Source organism: Xyrauchen texanus, chromosome 46 (genome assembly GCF_025860055.1).
Source record: "Xyrauchen texanus isolate HMW12.3.18 chromosome 46, RBS_HiC_50CHRs, whole genome shotgun sequence".
NCBI lineage: Eukaryota > Metazoa > Chordata > Actinopteri > Cypriniformes > Catostomidae > Xyrauchen > Xyrauchen texanus.
Window position 1 is genome coordinate 6,499,143 of NC_068321.1, and position 22,984 is coordinate 6,522,126.

Genomic DNA, 22,984 nt, shown 5'->3' on the forward strand with positions numbered 1-22,984 from the left:
GTGTTCTCAGTGTTTTTTTATGTGGTTGCTATTGTGTTCTGAATGGTTGTTTGGCAGTTGACAAAGTGTTGCTATGCTTTGTAGTTGCTAGGGTGTTCTGTGTGGCTGCAAGGGTGTTGATATATGGTTGCTAATGTGTTCTGAGTGGTTTTCACCGTTAGCTATGGTGTTTGAGCGGTTGTTAGGTGGTTGCCAGGCTAGGTTGCTATGCGGTTACTCCAGTGTTCTTAGTGTTTTTTTGTGTGTGTTGCTGTGCAGTTGTCTGGTGTTCTGAGTGGTTTTTAGATCATTGCTGTACAGTTATGGTGTTCTGAGTGGTTGTTAGGTGGTTGCCAGGGCATTGCTGTATTTAAGGTGTTTTGAGTGGTTTTTAGTTAATTCCTAGAGTGTTCGGGTGGTTAATGGGACATTGCTTTACGGTTGCTAGGGTTTTCTGAGTGTTGTTGTTTTTTGGTGTGTTGCTATGTGGTTGCAAGTGTGTTCTGAGTGTTTTTTAGTGTGTTGCAATGCTGTTGTTAGGGTGTTTTGAGTGTTTTTAGGGTGTTGCTAGAGTGTTCTGGGTGGCTTCTAGTGTGTTGATATGTGGTTGCTAGGGTGTTCTGAGTGGTTATTAGAGTGTTTCTGTACAGCTACGGTGTTCTGAGTGGTTATTGGGTAGTTGTTAGTGTAATTGATAGGTGGTTGCCAAGGTGTTTTTTTCTTTATCTTCTTTTTTTCCCCCCAATTTGGAATGCCCAATTCGCTCTAAGTTCTCGTGGTGGCGTAGTGACTCGTCTCAATCCAGGTGGCGGAGGACGAATCTCAGCTGCCTCCGCATCTGAGACCGTCACCCCATGCATCTTATCACGTGGCTTGTTGAGCGCATTACTGCAAAGACATAGCGCAAGTGGAGGCTTCACGCCATCCACCGCGGCATCCATGCCCAACTCACCACGTGCCCCACAGAGAGCGAACCACATTATAGCAATCAAGAGGAGGTTACCCCGTGTAACTCTATCCTCCCTAGCAACTGGGCCAATTTGGTTGCCTAGGAGACCAGGCTGGAATGACTCAGCATGCCCTGGGATTCAAACTAGCGAACTCTAGGGGTGGTAGCCAGCATCTTTACCACTGAGATACACAGTCCCCCTCTGAGTGTTTTTTAGTGTGCTGCTATAGGTTTGTCTGGGTGTTCAAAATGGTTTGTAGATCGTTGCTGTACAGTTACATTGTTCTGAGTGGTTGTTAGATAGGTGTAAGTTGTTCCAAGTGGTTGTTGGGTGGTTGCCAGGGCATTGCGAATTCTGAGGTGTTTTGAGTGGTTTTTAATTAATTCCTAGTGTTCTGGGGGGCTAATGGGACATTGCTTTGCAGTTGCTAGGGTGTTCTCAATGTTGTTGTTTTTTAGTGTGTTGCTATGCAGTTGCAAGGATGTTCTGAGTGTTTTTTAGTGTGTTGCAATGCTGTTGCTAGGGTGTTCTGAGTGGGTTTGGTTGCTAGGGTGTTCTCAGTGTTGTTATTTTTTAGGGTGTTGCTATGTGGTTGCAAGGGTGTTCTGAGGGGTTTTTAGGGTGTTTCTAGAGTGTTGCTCTATAGAACGGTGTTCTAAATGGTTGTTACCAGGGCACTAAGTAGTTTATTAAGTGGTCTGAATGGTTTAATTCATTGCTAGAGTGTTCTGGGTGGCTATCAGGGTGTTGATATGTGGTTGACAAAGTGTGCTTAGTGTTTTTTAATGCTGTGCTGTATAGTTAGCTCTGCTGCTCCAGTGGTTGTTAAATTGTTGTATGGTGTTCTGTTACGTGGTTACCAGGGCATTGCTATGTGGTTGCTAAGGTGTTCTGAGTGCACTGTAAAAGCAATCCTGTTGTTTTTACAAAAGAAATCTGGCAGCTGTGGTTGCCTGAATAATTATGTAAAAAAATACAGTTAAATATGTAAACCAATTTACAGAACAACCTGTACATTTTACAGTTTAAGATGGTTGTAATTTACACACTGACACTGTAAAAAAAAAAAAGAAATCACAATTTACAGCAAAAAGAAATCATAAACATGCCTACTGAAACTGTAAAAATCTGTTGTTTACTTTATAAAGTATTTTGTTAATCCCTGTAGTAACTACAGAAGGACACATGATGACATGCAGTTCATCAATAGTGGCTCTTCCACAAGCAATGACCAATATATAGAGACAGTGCTCAGTATCACTCACACAAACACTAAACACCATCATGGTAACACATGTGAGATTTAAATAATGCAGTATACATTAACTAAATTACATAAAATATAACACAGAACACCCCAGTGTACATAACTGATATTAAAAATATGATGAAACATAACTATTTCCTTTAAATATAATGAAATGTAATGGGTCACGCAGGGAAATGTTGTTGCTAAGGCGTTCTGAGTGTTTCATTAGTGTGTTGCTATGCAGTTGTCTGGCTATTCAAAATGGTTTGTAGATTGTTAGACGTTGCTGTACAGTTACAGTGTTCTGTGTGGTTGTTAGATAGTTGTAAGTTATTCTAAGTGGTTGTTTGGTGATTGCCAGGGCATTGCTATGTGGTTGCTATGGTGTTCTGAGTGGTGTTTTAAAGAGTTGCTGTACAGATACGGGGTACTTTTGTCAGGGCACTGTGGTTTCTAATATGTTCTGAGTGGTTTTTAACTAATTTCTAGTGTGTTCTGGGTGGTACTGTGGTATTGGTTTGCAGTTGCTAGGTTGTTTTAAATGTTTTTTTTGTGATTTGTTATGCTGTTGCTTAGGCGTTCTGAGTGTTTTAAGTGTAGCAATGTGGTTGATAGGGTGTTCAGAGTGTTTTTTAGAGTTTTGCTGTACATGTTGTTCTGAGTGGTTGTTAGATGGCTGCCAAGGTACTATGCAGATTTTAGGTGTTCTGAGTGGTTTAACTCATTGCAAGTCTTCTAGGAGTCTTCTCTCCTTTCTGGTAATTTGGCTCATAGTCTTAATTATGATAGTATTTGACTAACTGTGGCCCAGATTAGGAAGCAGACAAACTAGTTAACCTGAACGTCTGCTAGCTGCCTTGAGATGTCACACAGGTCACATAAACTACAACACATATATATCACCTAGATATCACATAGAGACTGTGTCTGTTCCCCGAACTACTAAACACTAAAACATTTAGAAAAAATCTGATTATGGTCAAACTTGAAAAAATAAATGTAAGATAAACATCATATAAAGGAAGGGCTACTAAACATTAGATCTCTTTGTACCAAAGCACTAATGGTAAATTAAATTATTAGAGATTGTAATTTGGATGCACTCTGTTTGACTGAAACTTGGCTTAAACCAGATGAATATATTAGTTTAAACGAATCTAATCCCCCAGGTTATTGTTATAAACATGAGCCTCATCTGAAGGGTCAAGAAGGAGATGTTGTGAAAATTTACTGTGAAGTTTTTGGTGTTACTCAGAGGACAGGATATAAGTTTAAGTATTTTTAACTAATAATGCTTAAGATGACGAAGTCAAATCTCTGTTGTCTTTTGCACTTGCTACAGTACATAGATCACCCAGACTGCACTCAGATTTCCTTGGTGAATTTGCAAATTTTCTGATCAGGTCTAGTAGTTAATGTAGAAAGAGCTTTAATTGTTGGTGGCTACAACATTCACATAGATAATGAAAATGACACATTGAGATTAGCATTTATCAATATTCTCAACTCTCTTGGAGTTAGACAAAATGTGACAGGACCAACTCATAGCCATAATCATACACTAGATTTAATTCTGTCATATGGAATTGATGTTGATACTATAGAAATTCTACCACAGAGCGATGGACCCTCAAATCATTACCTCATCTCTTGTTAGTTGTGATCAGCTAATGTCACTCAATCTACACCACGCTGTCTTTCAGGTAGAAATATCCTTTCAATCACTAAAGATCACTTCACTAAAAATCTTCCAGAATTGTCTCACATACTCAGTAAGCCAAAAAGTCTAGAAGAACTTGGTGTAATAAAAGAAAGTATAAATACAGTCTTCCCTAGCACTCTTGACAGTGTCTCACCCCTTCGATTAAAGAAATTAAAGAAAAAATCCTCGCACCATGGTACAATGATCACACTCATTCTCTCAAGAGAGTAGCTTGGAAAATGGAGCATAAATGGAAGAATATAAAATTAGAGGTATTTTTGATGCATGGAAGGATAGTGTCAGTAACTACAGACAGGCACTAAAAGCTGCCAGGTCAGAATATTTTAGCAAACTCATAGAAAATAACCACAACAATCCTAGGTGTTTATTTAGCACTGTGGTAAATAGTAAATTGGTTAGGAATAAAGCATTGGCTGAACCAGATATTCCATTGCAGCACAATAGTATATGACTCATGAATTTCTTTTCTGATAAAAATGAAATAATCAGAAATATACTGGAATATAATATAACTGGAACTATGCAATCAACTGTCACAGCACCTCAGAAAACAGTGTCTCATAATTTTGCACACGAGCAACTTCAATCCTTCGCTGTCATAGTTCACGAAGAGCTAACAAATCTTACCAAAAAAATCAAAAGCCACATCATGTATGTTAGATACAATACCAACTAAGCTTTTAAAAGAGGTATTCCCAGTAATCTCAGAACCTCTTCTTAATTGTATTAACTCTTCACTATCCTTGGGACATGTCCCAAGAAACTTTAAACCGGCAGTTATCAAACTGCTTATTAAGAAGCTACAGATTGATTCTAAAGAATTGGATAATTACAGACTGATTTCAAATTTACAGTTTATATCAAAAAATACAATAAAAGGTAATGTTCTCCCAACTATATTCATTTCTACAGAGAAATGGAATATATTAAGAATTTCTGTCAGGATTTAGGCCCCATCACACTACAGAGACTGCACATCAGAGTTACAAATTACTTGATCTTGTCATCTGATCGCGGCTGCATTTCTCTTCTAGTGCTTTTAGATCTTAGTGCTGCATTCGACAAGATAGCTCACAAGATTCTCTTGAATATACTGGAGAATTATGTTGGTATTAGTGGACTTGCATTGGCATGTTTAGGTCCTATTTATCAGACCGCTACCACTTTGTATGTGTAAATGAGGATTTGTGAAATCAAACAAAAGTTAAGTATGGAATGCCACAGGGATCAGTTTTAGGACTCTGCTTTTCTCCTTATACATTTTCCCACTGGGAGATATTATCAGGAATCATGGAATAAGTTCCCACTGTTATGCCAACGATAACCAATTTATATTTCTTCTAAACCCAACGAAAATTCACAATTCTCCAAATTAGCAGAGTGTATCAATGAAATCAAAGATTGGATGGCCAGAAATTGCCTTCTACTCAATAACAGAGGTACTAATGATTGAAACAAAAACCTGTACAAATAAGCAGCTAAAATATTATTTGACTCTCAGTGGATGTACTGTTATGTTGTCTTCTACAACAAAGAATTAGGTGTTATATTTAATACAAATATGTCCTCAAATTAAAAAAACGAATTCATGCGTTCATGACCTCAAGACTAGATTATACTAGATTGCCAGATTATACTAGATTATTCTCATTGCAAGTGTCATCTGGGTGGCTGCTAGTGTTTTAATATATGGTTGCCAAAGTGTTCTGAGTGGTTTTTAGAGTGGTGCTGTTCAGTTATGGTGTTCTGAGTGGTTGTAAGGGGGTTGCCAGTGCATTGATTTGCAGTTATTCCGGTGTTTTTAGTGTTTTTTTAGTGTGTTGCTATGTGGTTGTCTGGGTGTTCTGAATGATTGTTAGATAGTTGTAAGTTGGTCTAAGTGGTTGTTGCGTGGTTGCCAGGGCATTGGTATTTGGTTGCTTTGGTATTTTGAATGGTTGTTTAGAGAGTTACTGTACAGTTACAGTGTTCTCAGTGTTTTTTTTAGTGTGTTGCTATGCGGTTGTCTGGGTGTTCAAAATGGTTTGCAGATTGCTGCTGTACTGTTACAGTGTTCTGAGTGGTTGTTAGATAGTTAGACGTTGTTCTAAGTGGTTTTTGGGTGGTTGCCAGGGCATGGTCTTCTGAGTGGTGTTTTAGAGAGTTGCTGTTGTGTTACGGTTATCTGGGTAGCTGCTAGGGTGTTGATATGTGGTTGCTAAAGTGTTCTGAGTGATTTTTCGAGTGTTGCTGTACAGTCAAATTGGTTTACAGATTACTGCTGTACAGTTACAGTGTTCTGAGTGGTTGTTAGAAAGTTGTTATTAGATGGTTGCCAAGGCACTATGAAGTTTCTTTGGTATTCTGAGTGGTTTAACTCATTGCAAGAGTCTTCTGGGTGGTTGCAAGGGTCATATAGGTGGCTGCTAGGGTGTTGATATATGGTTGCCAAAGTGTTTTGAGTGGTTGTTATGTTGTTGCCAGGGCATTTCTATGCATTTGCTAAGGTATTTTTTTTACTGTGTTGCTTTGCGGATATCTGGGTGTTCTGAGTTGCTAAGGTGTTCTGAGGTTATTTTAGCATGTTGCTGTAGTTACAGTGTTGTGAGGGGTTTAGTGTGATTGCCAAGGTCTTGCTATGCGGTTGTTCAGGTGTTCTGATTGGTTGTTAGGTGGTTGCCAGGGCACTATGCAGTTACATTGGTGTTTTGAGTGTTTTCTTTTTAACTCATTGCAAGAGTCTTCTGGGTGACTGCTAGGGTGTTGATATGTGGTTGCTACATTGTTCTGAGTGTTATAACTTGTTGATAGAATGAAGAAGGTGTACTGAGCAGTTGTTAGGGGGTTGCCAAGGTGTTGCTATGCGGTTGTGTAGGCAGTGTTTTCCAACCTTTTTTCTGCCACGCACACTTTTTATGACAAAATATTATACGGCACACCACTATCCCACATAGGCTACTCATCGTCAATATTTATCCTTTTCAAGAATGTTTTCTGTTTGTCTTAGTAGCGTGTTTACTTGAAATATTAGAAATTCGGCTACGAAAAAAAACAAAAATACAAGTCACATACAGTGCTTGCGTTAGACTTTGTTATTGGCCCTCATTTTGATGGACAGGGTCCTAAATATTCCATCACAATCTATTATTACCCATCGTATTAATGTTCATATTTTAATGATAATAAGATATTTAATAGCTTTTATTTTCGTTCACATTTTCATTTTGAATCATGAACTTTCAGGACGAGCAGATTATGTATTTATTTATTTAAGAAGAGGGCAGATGAAAAACAGAGACACCACACAAAGTAGATGAATGCCCCCGATTAAAATATATGCATAAGATTAAATATGCATAAGATTAAAATATGAACAAAACATGTCCGCTTAGACTTAAACTAGCTGCTCGCCTGTGTGTAATCAAAAGCATCAAGGGAGACTGATGCTGTGGCAATTGTCATTAGATTTAGCATCTTTGTCTCAGACAGACGGCTTCTTGTGGCAGTTTTAATTTGGTTCTGGAGGCTGAAACAGCATCAAGCCTGCATTGCCCACCACATGACAAGATTTGCAGAAAGTATCACAGAGGGGCGATTTTACGAGTTTGCCACATAAAAAAGCGGTAGGTGTGCACAATAAACATTGAAAACATGTATTTGGAAGAGAGAAAAAAGCTTGCAGTTGCTTTGATAGCAGAAAGTAATTAAATGACTTGTTTTTGTTTAGATCTAAACGTTTTCTTGGTGAATTTAAATTAGTTCAATAACTGGAGTCTGTGATATTTGTAAACGATAAGGTAATATTTAATTAAAAGAATTTGAGACATTCAATGTCTCTTCACAAATTTGGAGAGTTTTTAAATATATCTTGTTGCTTAGTACTCTCAAAGACATTATTGGTGAAGCAAAAACGTGTGTGTGAAAAGTGTAAAGGTGTAAAGTGATGTCACTTCATAGACTTCCATGTATTCTGCAGCACTGACGCACTAAGTCATGTGGAAGACCCTTAACGCGTATAAATATCACTCACTTTTGCACATTAATCATTGTTCTTCATAATCACAAAAGTGACCGATTATGGTTCCAAAACTGAGAATTTCTCAGAAAGGTGAAGAGTTTGGATCCCTGAAATTATTATAATTTTTTTTCATGCATTTATTTATTTTGTGGAATTTGAAAATTTTCCATGGCACACCTGACAATCTTTCATGGCACACTAGGGTGCTGTGGCACAGTGGTTGGGAAACACTGTGTTAAGGTGTTCTGAGTGTTTTTTAATATGTTGCTACATGTTTCAAAAGAGTTCTGAGAGGTTGTTAAGCAGTTGATGGTGCATGGCTATGCGGTAGTTCAGGTGTTCTGAGTTTTTTTAGTGTGTTGCTATATTAACAGTGTTCTGAGGGATTGTTTGGTGACTGCCAAGGTGTTGCTATGCATTTGCTAAGGTGTTCTGAGTGATTGTTAAGTAGTTGCCAGGGCATTTCTATGTGGTTTCTAGGGTGTTCTAAGTTGTTGCCAGGTGGTTTGACCAAGTTAAAAGAGCCCACTCCCAAGTCTTGATGATTTTCTGGATATTCTTAGGTATGATCAGGTCTCTCATTCCATGCAAGTCTATATTACAATTTTGCCCTTTTTATTGTTCACCAGTCGTAAATTGTACAGTTGGTTTGAAAAGTAATAGCAAATATCTCCTCACCAAGCGGCACAATTTGAGGTATCGCTCATGTCTGTAGCACAAATGTGGGGTACAAGTGCCAAAGTTTATTATGTAGGGTTAGGGGTTGGTTTAAATACCTAACCCTTAGAATGATCAATAAAAATAGTGCTGCTTGCCTTAAGAAGTGCTGCTAAATATGAAATAAAGCTAAAATAAAGACTAAATCGAAAGGAGTATGTGTGCAGATATTTGCAGCTATCTGTTCTTGTTGGCTTAGGGTTGTTCCTTGTACCAAGGCGATAAAGAAATGTAATGTATTCTCTGCTTTTGACAGTACTGATAAGGACAAGTGATGTTTGGAAAAAAGGGATAGTTTTATGGATAAACCAAGCCAAAAGTATGTTCCACTTGGTAGTCCTGACCCCGTTTTCTTCAGTCTGGCAATATTATGTTAAAATGTGCTCATGAACCACAGCCAAACTTGTATCATGTTTCCCATAATGCGTTAGAGTTCTCTTCTTTCAATTAACTATATCTCCAGTTACAAAAAATTTTGAGCTTCTCAAAATGCTGTAAATTAAAGCAAACTGCTTCATTGGAAGCAGAAATGGCACATCTTATTGTTCCACAAGGAAATTTACGAGATTTCCACCCTACAGGGGAGAAAACTTATGGTATGTTTTTGTTTCATTTTATTTTTGTACCGTTTTGCCAGGATCTACCGTAGGAGTCAAAGCTTTTGTACCGTGACCTAAAATAACTTTAAAGATAAATCTGATTTTGACATATTGGTCCTGGAAGTATATTAATATGCCATAAAAAAGACATACAAATGAACTGTTTTGAAGGAAATCTGTGCATCCATTTGTATTGAAAAGGTGGAAACATGGCTTGGCCCTTTGAACCCTGTCTATTAATTCATTAATGCGCTCCATACCGCTTGGAAACTTCAAATGCACGCTCTAGTGTCCCTGGTCGGAATCCAAGTCCAAAATCTGATTTAATCCATCTTCATTTCTTGTCAGTGTATGAATCTTTACCGTAATGCACCTCAAGGTATGCAGTGAGGAGGATTACACCTTACACAAGGCAATAAATCTAATGCAATTTCCCAGGAGATCAGCACTTACAGAAATACTCAAACCAGCCCATCTTGCACCAACAATCATGCCACGGTCCAATCACTGAGATACATTTTGTCCCCATTCTGATGGTTGATGTGAACATTAACTGAAGCACCTGTAGGGTTTCTTGGTTCAGGTTTGGGGAATGTACAATTAATATTAATGATTGTAATCAATGATTAATCATACGGTTTGAACTAGATACCAATACATTCTAAATTGCCCCAAAACAGGGGTTATATAGCCCAAAAGTCTGCTTCAGATATATATAGATAATTAAACACAAAGAATTATAATTAATTAGGAATATACATCATCTGCAGACAAGCTGTATTAATTTTCAGAACACCTTAATGGAATTAACCCGTACCGCAACCAATCAGTTCGTCCACCGAACCACTTTGCTCGACACTGTTGATCAATTCTCCAGAAGGTTTATTCTTAATATAAGCTCACTTAATCAAAGCACGTTGACTTACTTTGATAATATCAGCTCGTAGCTTTAGATCGCACATTAAAGAGGCTTTGCTTTATGACCAACAAACACAGACAATCAAGCGTATATTTGGGTTTAATACAAGGAACTAGGATATATCACAAACTTAACAAACGTAGAACACATTTAACAACAAACATTTAACATAGAACAAACAAAGTAAAACAGGAAGGAAAATAAAGCGATTACAGGGATAGCAAACTTGTTACAACAGTTAAACCTTAAGAGCCAGCAAGGGAATTACACACTCTAACGCATTTGAATTTAGATGGAATAATACTTGCAAAATGGACCTTTGTGTCGCTGAACAAGACTGCGTGTGTGCGTGAATGTCCTCGTTGTGTCCGTGAGATGGAGGATGTCTCTTGGTGCTTCTCGAGCGTGGATCGCTCGCGGGAAGTTCAAAGCTTCTTAGGAGTAACGGTTGAAACTGAGAGAGAGTCCTTTCACCCGGAGGATATCGGACTGCTCCAAAAACGTAGAGTGTTGAGCTTTGTCCGAAGACAAGGAAAAGACTGAGATAAACACCAAATAAAACAAAAGACATGTCTGACGAGAGTAACACAAAAAGGGAAGAAAAAGCAAGAGAGCTTGAAGAGAGATAAAAGAACAAGAGCACAAGCGAAGACAAAAGAGATCGAGTCCACACCAGATCCTGACTTTTAAGGTAGGGAGGTCATGCCTCCTTTGGGAGGAATGACCCAATGAGGCCCCTCAGTTTTGGCACGAGATGGTTCCCTTTGTCTTGTCAAGGCTAGTCATTTGCCTAATTTATGACAGGGTCCGGATGTGGTTGGAATCACTCAAAAGATGGTAAAACATAGCAGAATACATTTTAATGTAACCTTACACTGTAAGAAATTTACTGTAAAATTTACAATAACTTACTGGCAACTTCAGTTGCCAGGAAGACTGTAAAAAATTACAAGAGTCATGTAACTCATCAACTACAACTGTACTGTAAAAATTTACACGAGTACTGCAAATTTACAAGAGTCCTGTAACTCATCAACTACAACTGTACTGTAAAAATTTACACGAGTACTGTAAATTTACAAGAGTCCTGTAACTCATCAACTACAACTGTACTGTAAAAATTTACACGAGTACTGTAAATTTACAAGAGTCCTGTAACTCATCAACTACAACCGTACCGTAAAAAAACACAGCACACTGCTGTATATATATGTATATGCTGTAAAATTGTCTTTACAGCTGTAACTAAAATTACAGTCGAAATAATGTTTATGATTGCAAGTGAAATTACAAGAGCAACTATGAACTTGCATGTACTGCTATACATTTTACAGTAGAGCATTTGCTGTGGAATTCAATTCACTAACTACAGTTGCGATTTTTCACTGCTATGATAGTGTAAACATACGTTTGCTGTAAGTTTCAGCCTTTTTGTCAAATAAAACTCACAATAACAGGTTTTCATAAATATAACAAATTTATTGTGCAATAATGGCTGTTTAACATAAGCACCAGATTCCAAAATATATTTGGAGAAACAAAAATGGAGATTGCACATTAAATGAAAGGCTTTAGCCTTGGAAAGAACCACTGAGAACAAAAGCATTTAAAGGATTAGTTCACCTCAAAATAAAAATTTCCTGATAATTTACTCTCCCCAATGCCATCCAAGATGTTCATGTCTTTCTTTCTTCAGTGGAAAAGAAATTAAGTTTTTTGAGGAAAACATTTCAGGATTTTTCTCCACACAATGGATTTCAATCGCAACCAACATGTTGAAGTCCAAATCAATGCAGTTTCATAGGGCTTTGAAGTGCCCTATGAAACTGACCGATCGTTTCTCTAGATAGGACCCTTTTCCTCAGCTGGGAACATGCAGAGCTGTTTGAAGCACTTCAAAGCCCTATGAAACTGCATTGATTTGGACTTCAACATGTTGGTTGCGATTGAAATCCATTGTGTGGAGAAAAATCCTGAAATGTTTTCCTCAAAAAACTTAATTTCTTTTCCACTGAAGAAAGAAAGACATGAACATCTTGGATGGCATTGGGGAGAGTAAATTATCAGAAATTTTCATTTTGAGGTGAACTAATCTTTAAATATTAACTATAAAGGGTACACATCCCTAAAGTGTGACTGAACTTCAGTCATAAACAAAAGAAATGGTCTGAACTGTGCCTACCTTTAATTTGCCAAATCCATAAAAATGGCAAGAATACTTGAACCTCAATCATGAACATCAGGTCAGAGTCTCTTGTATCAATTCCACTGGAATACTTTTGTTTAAATGGCAAGCCATTCGAAGTCCATTAGCTTTCGTAACAGTGTGCATACATGTGGGTTCATTCCATGCATTTTCTTGTCTCGCTTTCCAGCAGCAACTTTTGATCCATTTTCCGGGTTAATGCCCACAAGTCCTCTGTGGAAAAAAAACACAACATCCAATTATCAAAAAAAAAAAAAAACAGTATACACAAACAATAAAATACAAAATTTGTCAGACAACTCATAAATGACATTTAAATTCAATTAATAAAGAGTTAGGTCATATTTAATTTTATCAGAAATTTAAATATACAAATATTTAGCCTTCCATGTTTACAATAAACAAAATGTACAGATTATATCATTATTATACGGATTATGTACAGAATTTACAGATTGAGCTCTATGCTGGGATTCCTCATGTTCAGCATTTTAAAAAGTGCATTTCTAAAAATTTGGCTACAGAACATGTAAATCATTGTGCACTGCAATCTACTGCATTGTCTAAAGGGAGCCTGCCGTGATTATGGAGCTGTTAAATGATCTCCTTAAGATATTTAAGATAAGGTAGAGCTGTACTGTATTTGAGTGCAACCACATTTTGTAAAATGCAATAAAATCAAGAATCTGTGATGTCAATTCTCTTTGAACTTTATTTAACTGAAAAAAAGTACAAAGAAAATATTTCCAATATTTTCACTGAACAAATTAATTGTATTTAATAAATAAACAAGTTTAGATTTTGATGGCTGCAACACGTTGCAAAAAAGTTGGGACAGTCAAATTATTATTATTAATTATCTTTCATTGATTTATTTTTTCTGTTATTATAATTTCTTTTATTTTTTTTATATGGTTTTGCATTGTTTGTAGTATTTTAATTATTTGCATATTTGTAATAGATTATTTGCTGCGGTTGTATATTTGTAATGTTTTGTGCTATACTTCTTAACTGCTATACTCTCTTGGCATTCTACTCTTGCTAATTGAATCCAGAATGCTAATTGATTATTCTTAACTAGTCTACAATGACAAAAATGGAAGTTCAATCCTAAATTGACCTAAAAAAAAAAAAATCAAGAAAATTGGAGTAAGATTTTATGCTCTGAAATACCTCTGAATAAATTCCAGCGTGCATGCAGCATCATCCTGATAAGCAAGGTTTAAGTTGTAATAGGTCGCAAACATTGCTGCCAGGCCCTCAACAAATACCTCTGAATATGGGCCCAGGACAACTTCCCTTTCAACTGATAACATCCACTTGCTTGGGGTCATGGATTCACCTATAAAAAAAAAAAAAAAAACGGCAGGGCATAGATTAATAAGTGTTGTAAAAGTATGGTTCATGGGTAGCTCATGTTAAAGGGATAGTCTGAAAAGAATGAAATGAAGTGAAAATTACCATGATTTACTCACGCTATTCTAGGAGTAAATTACTTTCTTCTTTCAGACAAATACATTCAGAGTTATATTAAAAATGTCCTGGCTCTTCCAAGCTTTATAATGGTAGTGAATGACGGGCAAGATTTTGAAGCCCAAAAAAGTGCATCCATCAATCTTAAAAGTACTCCACATGGCTCAGGCCTTCTGAAGTGAAGCGATGCATTTGTGTAAGAAAAATATCCATATTTAAAACCATATAAATTAAAATATCTAGCTTTCAACATATTTATGGCGAAAAAGTGAACTCTGACCTGACGCAACGAAGAACACGGGAGTGCAGAGGATAAAAAATAAAACAGACATGAACTAGAAGTCTAAAACAAGAATTTTTAAAAGGGAAATTTCTGAGGAATTTGATATAAGAGAAGACCTTGAGTTTGTTACACAGCCCTATTTGTTTGAACAACATGAGGCGTTAAAGCTTACACCCTACGTCATACATCATGTCAGGAGTTACTTTCTTTTGGCATAAGTTGACTTTCGTTTAACAATGTATATTTTTCTTACACAAACGCATCGGTTCGGAGGGCCTTTATTTACCCCCTGGAGTTACTTTTTACTGGATTACTTTTATGATGGATGATGCCCTTTTTAGGGCTTCAAAATCTCATCCTCCATTCACTGCCATTATAAAGCTTGGAAGAGCCAGGACATTCTTTAAATAACTGATTGTATTTGTCTGAAAGAAGAAGTTCATATACACCTAGGATGGCTTGTGGGTGAGTAAATCATGATGTAATTTTTAGATAAAGACACTATAAACTATGGATTAATAATGAAGATTAATGTTACTAATAAGGAGTTTTGTTACTAAGGAGAGAATGGTTCAGAGACAACAACAAAAAAAAAAAAACAGGGCACAGAGAGAGCTACCTATGGAAGGAATATAGGAGTGAGAATAGAATTGTGAAATAGAATATAGGAACAGAGGTGGAAAAATTGTATTTTGAAAATGGCCATTAAAGTGATTGTGAAAAACAGTACAGGACAAAGAGGTATCGATGTACAAGAGCTAGAAAGCAAAGAATAGTGTGTATGATGAAGACACAGACACAAAGTAAAGCAAAAAACCTTGGATGATCAGTGCAGGTGAATCAGGTAATCCCTCACTTTCCATGTTGGCTGCAGTTGCTGCTGCCTAAGAAAAACAAAAAATAATTTTGCATTACAATTACAACTTTAAGACATTAAAAATCTAAATGTTATACTTACATCAGCTTCAATTAGAAGGGATTCTGTTCTCTCTTTAAAATGGGCCATTAAGAGTCGCAAGATGCACAGGACCAGAGAATTTCCCTCTTGATACTTTGCCAGAACAGCACACACCTCATTGTTTGTTGGCTTTTCTTGAAAAAATCTTAGAATCCTCTTTCCTTTCCCTTCAATGCTCTCCATGATTTTTTGTAGCAGTGAGATGTCAGTAAGCAATTGGAAATGTAAAAAGATCCCCTTCAGACAAAACAGGTAAGGCCATGAGTTCTTTAGTTCAGACAGTGGCGGAGGTGGAGTGGCGTTTATATCACGGCGCTGACGGTAATATGTGACCTCCATCAACTTGTGAAGTTCTCCTCTATCGCCTCCAGACATTCCTTCAGTCGAATGAAGCAGTACCATTTGCTTGCGCTTCTCTTCTAAAGTGTCGTCATTTTCTCCAGCAGGAAGCTCCTCTGGCTGCCAACTGACACAACCATATTGATCAGCCAGCCTTCTTGAGCTCTGGCTTATGGTTCCACACGATGATCGTAGTCGTTCTTTTCTCCGACGAGCTAATGTGTTGTTTCTGTTTACATGTTCAACACGGGTTTTAACTTGCATGAGCAAAGAGGCATACCCACTACCTATTTTTGTTCCATCAGACAGAACATCAGCAAAGCTGTCCGGGTACTGCTTAACAATATTCTGCACTACAATCTGACACTGTGCCTTTGATGGGTTTACTTCATGTTTTTGCATGTTATCCACTAACATTCTTACTAGCTTCCTTCGATCAGCTGGTGATGGTCTTTTATTATTTGCAATGGCAAGTTTAAGTCCAGAAGGCATGACTTCAAAAGGCACCTTAAACGTTTCAGCCCAGGCGCAAGATGCTGAAAAGCAAGCAGTAGAACGAGATGGTGTAGAACTTGAACTCTCTGATCCAGGGCTTGATATATCAGAAAGAACTTGACGTGATGAACGTTGGGGAGTCGAGCAGCTGGATTGTTCTAACACAAATAACCAATTAAAAAAATTACATTTGAACATGAAACATTTTACAATAGTAAAAAAGTAACAAGTATTAATTTTAAATAAAAAAAAAATACCTTCATTTTTCCATGCATTGAGTAGTTTGCGGCATTGTATAGGCCTGAGGAATTCCATGAGGTCTTCTTCTTTGACATACTGGAGGTCATCTTTTGTCTCAACACCAATAGCAGATAGCCCATGGATAAACTTTTGAAGCGTTTCATCAGAGAGACCAGGTAACGAAGAGGAGATGGCAAGTTTTATTTCCTCTAAATTAGACATACCTTAAAAAGATGGAAAAGAGTGGTGCAACACAATCACAGACAAGCCACATGTGTTATACTCCTGGAGAGGGTAATAATCTAATAGCTCCTCTTGAAGTACACAGACATTTCTTGGGTCCTCATCCGTTATGCAGTATACACCCAAATCCACCAACTGCACAGCACGTCGTTTCTCAGACACAAAGTAAACCACTGAATTCTGGTGAACAAGAATTAGTTTAATTCTGCCAACCTCCAAACCATCATCATTACTGGCCAAGAGAACAACCATGTCTTTCCTGTAATTTGTTCCTTTCAAAGTGATTTCAGTAGCTACTAATGTATTGCCTGGCTGAAAATCAAAATGATCAACTGATTCCCTGATCGCTTCGTTAAAATCATCAGAATAAAATTCAGAGCCTTTTTCAACTTGCACAGGAAGCTGAAAGAGGTTTCCAGCACTTAAATAGGCTTGGAGAAGCTGGTGCCTTTCTGCAAGTGTTGCGCATAAATTTTTGAAGTTGTGCAATTTTCTAGCACATTGTTTGAAATAGGTATGTTTGCTCTCAAACCGCATAGTCCATAAGCGAATGAGTGGTCCAAATTGTTTTATAAGCTCTGGGTAATGGCACAAGTAGTGATGTTTAGGCTTGAGAGGCTTAGAAGGGAAAGTAATGCACCTAAAATGAATGTACTCATCAATGAGCACTTTCAGATAAGCAACCTGATCTGCCAGTATTGCTGGTGCACAAATTAGGTCTACAACTTGTCTCAGGAGTAGAATGAGCTGCCACACTTCTGATTCTGGATCCTTAATTCGGTGTCCAACAATAACTGGTAAAAGTCTTAGAAGACACCAGTTCTGAACAGCGTGACCACAAAGCTTCTCACTTCCTGAGTTAACCTCAGCTGGTTTATCGGCAGCATCATTTCCTGTGTACTTAAACTGTTTAATATAGCGATTAAGCTCTGTGAAAGTAAAGCATTTCTCTTGATTTACCAAGTAATCAATGTACAACTTAAGATCAGATGCCACAACACCCTCAAAGAGGTCATGTCCAAGGCAGGGGGGCAAGCCAGGCTGACAAACATGAAAATAATTCAGCTGATTAAAAGGAGAGTTAAATTTGACTCCATCAACTACATTATCGCCAATGGTAGCAAGTTCCTGAATGTTTCTCTCATAAGACTCTACAGTTCGCTTCATAGCAGGTTCTAAAGGTGTGGCATGGAATGAGTTTCTCTCAATGGTGCAATACCTGCAGAAATGTAGGCTTCGGCTAAAGTTCTCGACAAAACCACCAATCATGTGGGATCCCAGGTTGTCACCTACGATGGAACACAAAGAAGCTTTCAAAGTTTTGCCATCATTCACAACAACACCATTCTCCTCAAGATCTTTGAGATCTTCAATTAGTGATCTAAAAACATGAGCTGGTCCAAAGTGCTTAAAATCTTGCTCATTACACAAAAGAACAAGTTGCATGTGGTCAATGTTTGACCTGTTGTGAGGTAAAATATCAGACAAGGTAAGATAAACTGCCAGTATTTTGTGTTTCTTTCTAGCTGACCCTAAAGGATTTACCACCTCAAATGAATCCTGGTAAATGATCAAACCCAGAGATGATGGATCAGTTTGAAAGAGAGAATTTTCAGAAAAATTCTTACCATCCTTTACATCCTGAAACAGATCAGTTTCAGCTGTTTGTGAGTGCATCTGCTCATATTGATCACTGACAGACTGGCACTGAAACAGAGCGCTGATGGTCTGCTTAACTGGGACATATTGAGCAAAGCACTCTTTCCCATTTCTTTCACTGACTCCAAACAAAATAGGGACTGGCTCAACATAGTGGAAATCTTGCTTGAAAGTAGTCTTTCTCCTCTGTGCTGTACTTAGAACTCCACTATTACAAGCTGTCAGCAAATCCTCCCTAGACAACTGATCAATCACATCATTAATCCTTTCCTCTGGTAATTCAAGCAAAGCAAGCTTTTCTCTCAGTTTGCTAAAAAATATGACTGCCCAATGTCATGGATGTTTTGAAATTCTTCAACAATGCCTTGAATGGTAGACTCAGGTAATAGCAATTTAGCTTGCAGTTTCAGATAAAAGAGGGTTAAATTTCTTAGAAAAAGAGATTCATCCACAACTTCAGGAAAATTTTGCTCTACAACCTCTGATTTCTCGCTCTCAGACACGACATCTGAAACTGGAGTTTCCATGGTCATAGCAGGCTCTATCAGATGGTTTACCGAGCACATTTTATGTGCCCGTGATACATGTGATGCAAATGTAGATCTCACCTTAAATGTCCTGCTGCAACCAAATGGGCACCGGATCTCCAGACCTGACTGAATATGTCTCTTTAAATGAGACAAAAGCTGTGTTAGGGTCCCACATTGAACTTCACAAAAGTCTACATGGCATTTAAATGTTTTATCTCCACACATCTGTGCCTGATGCTCTTTAGCAGACCGGTGATGTTCCCTGTGATTTCTGTATATGTGGGACTTCAATGAAGAAAACTTAGTGAAAATCTGTGGGCAATCAGGTACACCACATCTAAATCCTGATTTAGGCACATTTCTATGCAATTTCACATGCTGCACAAAACTCAGGATTGTACTGCTCTCATTATTACAGAAGTGACAGATAAACATGTTTAACTGCAAAAATCTTAATTCACAAGCTAATAAATGTACAGCAATAAAGCATGTGCACAGCAAATTCCAATGTGCTTTCTATTGAACAACTAAATTACAAATAAAAATACCAAGCACCCACAAGTAATATTAACATAAAATTTAATAAATAAAAAATACTTCGTTACAGCATCTTAAATCGAACAAACACGTGCTATTAGCTAATGGCTTGGCAGTCAAGTTAAACACTAGTTGCATAAAACCTACACAATTTAATTGCAATGTTTAAAAGCTTACATGTCTACTACCAACAACAATGTAAAATAATTTTATACCGAACAGTTATCAAAAATGTAATAGTAAAATGACAGCCCGGCCAACTTTCATGGTGAAGAAAATATAGCCAGCTAATCGTTAATCTGTGAATGGACTCACTAAGCAAATTCAGTATCAATAAAATTGGACAAATAATCTATATTATCAATTTTGCAACCTCACTCGTAGCGCTCATGAGGTGAGCGCGAAAATTGAGTGGTGACAGAGTGATGATGGAGCGCGTGGAAAGTCCCAACTGCCAAGATGTCCGCTGAAGATGACGATTGACGAAATGACATCACACGCACTGCGCTACGTCGATGTCGTTGGGAGTTTTTAAAAGCCAACAGTTTTAAACTACTATGTGTACGTTCTATAATCAAATGTCAGAGTCTAAAAGGTGTAAATAATTCGCTAAAAAGGCTGTATTTATTACAGTTGACTATTACTTTAGTGTTATTGACTTGTGAAGCCGTTAAACTTTTGCAACCGTTTTTTTTTCTTCTTTTAAAAAAAGAATGAAAAAAATTACAATGGTATGCATGATATCCAGTAGCATTTACTGCATAATCATGTTTCCAGAAGTCATAGGAACATGCAATAACAGTGGTCTACCACAGTATCTTATTGGACCTCTAAAATTCACACCAATACGCATGCGCCCACATGGCAAAATACAGCAAAATGGAAAAAATACTGTAAATTTTAAAATACAGTAGTCTATTGTAAATATTTACTGTAAAAACTACAGCAATTTTTTACAGTGTATATATATATATTCAGCTAGGGCGAGTGGTAAGGTTTAATTTGATACCAAGAAACTTGTATTTGGTACACTTAAAACTGAATATATACTCTTAGATTCTTTATATAAGCCCTCAGAGTTTAACTACACAACTAAACAATCTTAACTAGTTTGATATAACAGCAGAAATACCCAAGCATACGGGAATAAAACATTTCCTTAAAAATAAGCCATTTCTTGGTTTTAAATGAAAGGAACGTGTGTGTCTAAGAAAATCTCACATTCCTTTCTCATCTAAGGAGGGGGGGTGTGGGGAGAGTAACAGTGTGTGGGGGTTTTAGGACCCTTGCAAGAATGTGTGCATTGCATTCAGCATTAATGAGTTCATGATTTTCCGTTCATACTCTACACACCTGACCCATATCTGCATGATTTTATGCACTGCTGCCACATGATTGGCTGATTAGATAATCGCATGGATGATTGTTGGTGCCAGATGGGCTGGTTTGAGTATTTCTGTAACTGCTGATCTACTGGGATTTTCCCACACAACAGTCTCTAGAATTTACACAGAATGGTGCCAAAAACAAAAAACATCCAGTGAGCACCAATTCTGTGGACAGAAATGCCTTGTTGATGAGAGAGGTCAACAGAAAATGGTTTGACCAGACAAAGTCTATGGTAACTCAGATAACTGCTCTGTGGTGAGAAGAATATAATCTCAGAATGCTATTGTGAGATGTAGGTTGGAGCTGTTTTGATGGCACGAGGGGGACCTACACTAAATTTTAATGTTGTGGCTGATTGGTGTGTGTATATATATACACACACACACACGCGCTGATCAGTTGGAAATATTTATCATAAATGTGTAAATGCAGTCTTTTGGCTCAAACCTTTTAAAGTCCAATCAGGTTCCATCAGTATGCATTTATGCTTATATAATAAGACCATTGGTCTACAGTACATTAATAATGTTGGGGGTTTTTTGCAGCTTAGTTTTAATAAATTGTGTTTTTGATTCTTAAAGTTACATTAAGTTTTCATACAGTATAAGATCCCTTAAAAGATACAGTATGTAAGCATCAATGTTATAACATTTAAATATCTTATTTTTAGCCTAATACATATTATTAAGATGGAATGTGCAGATGTTATGCATAGGAACATTAGTTAGCATTTAAACATCTTAGCTCAAGTGAGGTTGAAAATATCAGAGACACAAGCGGGTATGTTGAAAAGCTGATAATTTTATACTCTGGTACATTTCACAGTAGATATTGTGGATCAGCAGGTGCCAGGGTGGACAATCAGAATTGGTGGCTTGCCAAGTATTTTAGTGCACTCTTTGGCCAAAATATTTTGGAATTGGATCGGTATGTCCGTGTCTTATAGTAGTACCCTTCAACATTAAGCAATGTTTTCTGCTCTTCATATCGTATTTCACCAGAAATTTGTACAGAAGATTTGGCTTGTTGATGGAAAGAAGCAGCCAAGTCAAAGCTCTCAGTATTGTAACTAAAAACTGCCTGTGGATTGTAGTGCCATCTTTGTTTATATGGACAATGAGTACAAATGCTCAATAGTGTATATGGACTTACTTGAGAAAGTACTGGTCACATTGCAGCTTATTCAGGTCAAGAACTGTCCAAATAGGAATAAACAGGAGGAGATTGTCTGACCAACATGTAAAGTGACCAATCACAATAAAAAAAGATGTTTAGGGGCAGGTTAATATGAAATTGGAAAAAAATAATAATTTGGAATATACTGGTGTGCTCAAGCATATCTTTTGATTCTAAAGGGGCATTCACACAGCAACAAAACAACCAGGTTTTCAGCAACAAAGTGCTCAGAGTTTCAGTGAAAGTTGGTGATTTCACAATAAAATTGACTTAAAAAGCTAGATTTCAGTCTGACTAAAACAATAATTTGTCTTTTCCCCAATCTAGATATGACAAGAGACAGAACAAAGACTTGTGTGGCATGTTCAGAGTAAGGGTCTTATCTCTCTAATGTTGTAGGGTGCAAATGTACAGGATCTGGAAGTTTTTGAGATGTGGTTGGTGAAATTTAGGTTGTCTATGGTTACTCCTAGATTTCTGACCAATCTGGATGGTGTTATTGTAGATGAACCCAGCTGAATGCTGATGTTGTGCTCAACAGCAGGATTGACTGGAAAGACGATGAGCTCGGTCTTTGGTAGGTTTAGTTGAAGATGGCGTTCCTTCATCCAGGCTGAGATATATGTCAGGCACGCCAAGATCCGAGCAGTCACTGTCAGGCTCAAAATACAAGTAGAGCTGCGTGTCATCAGTGTAGCAGTGGTAGGAAATCCTCTGTGCTTAAATGATGGGTCCCAGTGACGTTGTAGCCTGAAGAGATGTGGGCCAAGCACTGAGCCCTGAGGTACCCCAGTAAGTAGCTTATGTGACTTGGACCTCCAGTCTACCTTGAAAGACCTACCTGAGATATACTTGAACCAGTTCCTGTGATACCCAGTGGAAAGGGTGGACAGGGGGATCTGATGGTTGACTGTGTCAAAGACTGCAGATACATCTAGCAAAATGAGAATGGATGATCTCAGGGATTCGGTGACAGACAGTCGGGCAATCTCGGTGCATTGTCTACTTTTGTAGCCTAACATTTTTTAAATGTTATGTAATCGTTTTAGTCTGAATGAAATCGCACCAGTCCAATTTTTGCGAAGTCAAACTAACATATCTATATAATGTGATTGTAGCTTGACCGCAGTTGGCTTAAAGACATAGGTAATGTGTGATGTGTATTTCCGGCACTGCCTCAGCTGATGTCCTTCCTTCACATATTTTATTTTGCATTGTGCCATGTAAACTTGGACAGAGAGGTAAGGACTGTTGCTCGACCACACAAATACCTGCTGTAGCCCAATTATAATAGTGCATGTAAACATACTAAGTGAAACAGAC

The 22,984-nt window shown here is 37.5% G+C and overlaps 1 protein-coding gene across 1 annotated transcript; it reads right to left on the reverse strand.

Annotated features, from left to right (window-relative positions):
* Positions 1 to 12,416: 12,416 nt before the first annotated feature.
* LOC127638214 (uncharacterized) lies at positions 12,417 to 16,349 on the reverse strand. Its single transcript, XM_052119637.1, has 5 exons — positions 16,145 to 16,349; positions 15,054 to 16,045; positions 14,913 to 14,979; positions 13,513 to 13,681; positions 12,417 to 12,552 (listed from the first exon to the last, which is right to left on the reverse strand). Exons 1-5 carry the CDS (start codon positions 16,347 to 16,349, stop codon positions 12,417 to 12,419), a joined length of 1,569 nt encoding a protein of 522 aa, XP_051975597.1.
* Positions 16,350 to 22,984: the final 6,635 nt, after the last annotated feature.

What these genes read in the sequence shown, in the direction of transcription:
- LOC127638214 (XM_052119637.1), bottom strand. Translation starts at nt 16,349, where the DNA reads ATGTCTAATTTAGAGGAAATAAAACTTGCCATCTCCTCTTCGTTACCT. An exon ending in CAATGCATGGAAAAATGAAG is followed by an intron (nt 16,046 to 16,144) that starts GTATTTTTTTTT and finishes TATTTGTGTTAG; the next exon opens with AACAATCCAGCTGCTCGACT. An exon ending in ACGCTGGAATTTATTCAGAG is followed by an intron (nt 12,553 to 13,512) that starts GTATTTCAGAGC and finishes TTTTTTCCACAG; the next exon opens with AGGACTTGTGGGCATTAACC.